Here is a 5,442-nt window from a genome sequence, read left to right on the forward strand (position 1 = left end):
TATATATATATATATATATCGGCAGACTATCTGCACCGTAACTTACCCTGAAGCTAACCCAATTAGTATTTTCCTCTTCATAATTTACTGAGTAGGCCTACATCTATAAAATTCTCTTAAAGATTTAATTATAGCTACTTGTCGAAAGTAATGTCATGCTCTCTAAATCTCAGAAAAAAATCGTTATGAGATTCTAGTTGTGGGGCAGCCTTGGATATGAGCCCAGGACCTGCAATGAGAAGATGAGCACCTAATCACTACTCCACTTTATATATATTTTTAACAAAAAAAACGATGAATGTATAAATACAGGTCTCCCTCTATAAGACCACCTCCAATTAAAGACCACGTCAAATTGAACACCACTTTTCTGTGTTCCCAAATTAACAAATGTCTTTTATCTTTATCCTCCTGATTGAAGACCCAAGCTGCTAAAGACCATGAAAACCCCGGTTCCAAAAGTCAGTGGCGGATCCAGGATTTTGAAATAGAAGGGGCCCAAAGAGGGTCTATACTACCTCAGCCCAACTAAGGTTGGTCTGATGGAAGAAAATGTATGATTATGGCACCTCTAGATGGCTGAAAATGTCACACTTAGACTCAGAATTGGAGTATAATTTCTTTTTTCTTAATTTTTTTAAAACTTTGAAAAAGTTAGGAGGGCCCGGGCCGGCTTCCGCCCCCGCCCCCACCCACAACCCCTTGAATCCGCCACTGAAAGTGGTCTTCAATTGGAGGGAGACCTATATAGGTTATTAATAATAAAGATGATGAAGAGAATGCAATGACGATGATGATGATATCAATGATGATTATAATGAGGCTGATGATGATATGTAATCGTTTTAACAACTGCTCACGACGCAATTTTCCACTGTGTTTTTGCTTTTGTTTTTATTTGGAACTAGGCCAGGTCCTATACAACTAATTAGTAGGTCTCATATTCACCGCCCCGCCAACCTGGGAATCTGTCTGTGGACGTTGCACCCTAGTTGGTTGAACGGTTATCCAACATGACACTTGTCAGTGTTGGCTCAATTTCATAACCCAACTTGACACGGGCAAGCAACGCGGGAGCTAATGACGTCAGTAACTTGTGTAGATTGTCAAGTGAAACAGAATCTTGAACTGATGGAAGGCGATTCTCCATGATATATTTGCCAATTGTGTAATTTTATTTGTAGGTATCAGTGGTTAACCAGAATCATTACTACTGCAAGAGTAGTAGTAGAGTGCATACCTCCGCCCTGTGCTTGTATACCGAAAATACTCAGGCCGTCTATGGGCGATTCCATTATTTTCTATTATGCTCGAAGGTATGTTCAAGGGGTATATCGAATTTCCGTGACCTTGACCTTGACTTTTGATTTTTTTTCTTCCCAAAAGGTAATCATCTCTTTCTTAGATTATTATGTGCCATTCCACTAAAGTAAATGATGATCCATTTCTTAGTTTTTGCGTAATCTTTGGTAATAATCGTATAAATTCGTACGCCCATGAACGACCATATTTAAGCTTGATTGATGTTATACGTCATAGTACAGGTTTGTCTATTTGAAATGTAGTACTGTAAAACAAAATATATATTAATATGTCTATAGGTCTATTTTTATAATAGGCCCGCGTACCATGTTCTTGTTATTCGGGCGTGGTTCGTTTCCCGTAGTGTCTCTTCAATTTTGCTACCACCTCTTGTATTGACCTTTCTTCTCAAACAAACTATCATATATCTAAGCTCCCCTTCCCTTGATAGGCGACAGCGCACCACGATGTTTCGAAAAATATTGTTGGTCCCTCGTGTAAAAGCACGGATATACACGTTAAATAACGCGTTAGACTTATGACACTTTTCAGACAAGTTGGGTTACTTTAGTTTTATTTTCATATCGTACGGTAATCAAATGTTTATTTATGCGATGTCTCTCTAATTGAAATTGAATAGAAACTTAAAAAGTCGGAACAAAGGTGTAGAAGTACTTAAAATATAAAACAAACGTTGAAGCTAGGCTCCGGAGGAAAAGCCCTTGATAACGTCTAGTATGTTGTACAAATGAATTGTTTGATACACTGAAGTTTTATTTTTAAAAATAACCTAAAAAATAAACATAGGTGCATTATGCTGAATTGCGTCAATTTCGCAGTAACATATAAAGGGTAAAATCTAAGAAACAAGAAAAACGCCAATTACTTTTTGCACACATTTATAAAACCACAATCGATAAAAATGGTAAATTACTGTCTTAAAAATATTAAATAAAAATTATGAAATAAAGATTTAATATAAAAAGTCGATATTTTTATATTTACCAATTATGAAATTATTAGATTCATTTAAAATGAGATAATCCCTTTCGGGAAATTCTTTGCTTTCATACAAGCATTACAATAGGGGGCCTTTAAAAATATTATATAGGCCTAATAGAGTTTATAGTCAATTTTGAGTACGACGATAAAAATATACATTAGAATTACGACGTTACAACGTTAAATGGCTTAAAGTGTAAAGTTGATTTAAGTCATGAGAAAAAAATACATGTACTTGAACCAGCTTGAACCTAGAACCCTCAAGGTTTAAATGAGAAATTTACCACTAAGCTTCATCTCAAGTCGATAAATTTATCCCTTTAAATAAAAAAATATTTAGGTTTTTATGGTTCTTTTTTAGAGAGGCCTATTACCACAGACATTTGTTGACGTGCAAATAGCCCACTTAATGAATATTTCCCATCACGTTGCTGTCTTCCCCTGTACCAAGGAAAGAAACTCAGTGAAGTGATTTCATGTTGTAACATGAGACAGCATTCTTATAGGAAATGCATATAATTCTGGAATTAAAATGACATAGCATTAAATTATATAATTGTAACTTGTGTTGATATAGGCCTAACTGTAATGGCACATTAAATATATATATTCATTTGTAGTACTTATTGCTTCTTAAGAGGTTAATAAGAAGAAAAAAAAGATTAATATACAAATACAAGTTTATACTGATAAAAAACATAATTCAGCAAATTAACGAAATATGCTCTCGATTGTGGTTCAGAATATGATTTATTATTGCATATGTTTTTATTTCAGTTAAACCTTAACCTTTTGAATTTTTAATTTTGTCCTCGTTTCTGTTGTTGAAGAAAATTTGTTTTTGTCCTTTTCTCTCTTATAAAATATTGTATTGTCATGTACTTTATTTATGTTTCATTATATTAAATAAATGGAAATTGTTTTTATAATAATAGTTTGCATCTACCGTGGAAGTTTGTGTGACTGTTGGAATTGATACCTTATAACTCGATTGATTGTTCGATCATCGATTGATTGATTGATTGCTTGGTCGGTTGATTGATTGACTGATTGATTTGTTGACAGGTTGGCTTGTTGATTGATTATTTGGCTGGTTGGTTAGTTGTTTGTTTGGTTGGTTGGTTGGTTGGTTGGTTGGTTGTTTGGTTGGTTGGTTGGTCGGTTGGTCGGTCGGTCGGTCGGTTGGTTGGTTGGTTGGTTGGTTGGTTGGTTGGCTGGTTGGTTGGTTGATTGGTTGGTTGGTTGGCTGGCTGGCTGATTGGTTGGTTGGTTGGTTGGCTGGTTGGTAGGTTTGTTGTCTGTTTGATTGATTGGTTGGTGGGTTGGTTGGTTGGTTGGTTAGTTGTTTGATTGATTGATTGATTGGTTGTTTGATTAGTTGGTTGATTGATTAGTTGGTTGGTTGGTTGGTTGGTTGGTTGGTTGGTTAGTTGTGTTGATTGGTTGTTTGGCTGGTTGGTTGGTTAGTTGTTCGTTTGTTTGTTTGGTTGGTTGGTTGGTTGGTTGGTTGGTTGGTTGGTTGGTTGGTTGGTTGGTTGTTTGGTTGGTTGGATGGTTGGTTGGTTGGCTGGTTGGTTGGTTGGTTGGCTGGTTGGCTGGTTGGCTGGTAGGTTGGTTGGTTGGTAGGTTGGTTGGCTTGTTGGCTGTTGGGTTGATTGGTTGGTGGGTTGGTTGGTTAGTTGTTTGATTGATTGATTGATTGGTTGGTTGGTTGGTTAGTTGGCTGATTGATTAGTTGGTTGGTTGGTTGGTTGGTTGGTTGGCTTGGTTGGTTGGTTGATTCGCAGTTGATTGATTGATTTACTGATTCCTCATGAAACCAATGTCTTGAACGACTATTCTTAAACAAGATGCTATATAACCTGGGAAATCAGGGTGGGCGAGGATGGGACACAAACGTCTTTGCACATGTAATTTTAACTAACTATGCTGTTTTTCATTCAGTAATTACTAGTAGTAGTCTACGACCGATATTTTTGTAAAAATGCTCGTTCTCTCTTCTTAATAATTATTTTGGTTATTGTGTTTCATATTGCAGATACAAACGTGCCTTTACAGAGTATACATCACGGACTGTAACGTACCTCTCACGATGTAAACATCAATGGAGAGGCATTGTCTACTGCACCAAGTCCAGGTAAAAATATTTCTTACAAAATTGTGACACCAAATGAGCTTGCACTAAAATATAAGTCTTTGCTTCAGCCTAAACTTTATTATGAGTTTCCATTTTTAACATTTCGCTTTTTATTTGCAACAAAATTCACAATTTAATAAGAATACAATAATAATAATTATATAAATATTTAAAAAAAATAAAATAAACACTTTTCATTCCCTTCCTCGAGCATGCTAGCCTCGGAAGTTACAAACACAGATGTTCAGTTAATCGGGCAAAACAGTTATGAACAATAAAGAAATATATCTTATTTAATTTTAGAATTTAAAAAAAATTTCCCTTGGGATAGAAAGTGAGAGTGGATCGGACCAAGGTACTGGTATAATAACTACTTTTGGTAAAAATTAATTTAGAACAGGTGAAGGCAGTTTTGCATAAATTTTACGATGTTATTAAGGACAGACATATCAAAGTTTAATTAGGCCTATTAACGGCAATTATTTTATCCAATTGTTTTCTATTTGAGTGCCAGTCTTGTTCCTATTGATATTTTTGAAGGCCTTATATCTAAATAAAACGTGCCTAGTAACACGTGTTGGGAGGGAGAATTCCCTTCCTTGCATTCGAGGTCAAACGTCAAAGCCCATGGGATCTTGGTTTAGAACCTTACTTAATAAATTAGCGGAAATATAGATAATAATCCAAATCATTATTTATATTGGGTGATAATGAATATGTTCGACTTGATAACACGCTGCTTTCCTCCGGTTCCCGGTTAAGTTATCGTGCATAACCACATACTGTAATATATTGATCTTGCTTAAATACTAATAGCCATTTTTCCAATAATTTCACTTACTATTTCTACGTGCCTTTGTATCAATAGTACTGCAATAGTTGGTACAGCAAAGAACTACTTGACAAAATGTCTAATCAAAACTACTGTTGAAACTCTCATTTTTTTCTTATATATGTGTGTATATATATATATATATATATATATATATATATATATATAT

The 5,442-nt window shown here is 35.1% G+C and overlaps 1 protein-coding gene across 2 annotated transcripts in view; it reads left to right on the forward strand.

Annotated features, from left to right (window-relative positions):
* Window positions 1-5,442, forward strand: part of LOC117125030 — a 20,635-nt gene that overhangs the window by 5,976 nt on the left and 9,217 nt on the right. Inside the window, exons 1-2 of one of the 2 annotated variants that reach the window (XM_033271387.1) lie at window positions 1,265-1,316; window positions 4,343-4,441. In XM_033271387.1, the coding sequence (XP_033127278.1) occupies window positions 1,282-1,316; window positions 4,343-4,441 (134 nt within the window). In that variant the 5' untranslated portion in view covers window positions 1,265-1,281. Of the gene's footprint in view, window positions 1-1,264; window positions 1,317-4,342; window positions 4,442-5,442 lie in introns of those variants that run through there. The other variant, XM_033271385.1, reaches the window with a different exon arrangement.

Source organism: Anneissia japonica, unplaced genomic scaffold (assembly GCF_011630105.1).
Source record: "Anneissia japonica isolate Jap-2015-1 unplaced genomic scaffold, ASM1163010v1 scaffold9_len2422644_cov172, whole genome shotgun sequence".
In the NCBI taxonomy this organism is placed as follows: Eukaryota; Metazoa; Echinodermata; class Crinoidea; order Comatulida; family Comatulidae; genus Anneissia; species Anneissia japonica.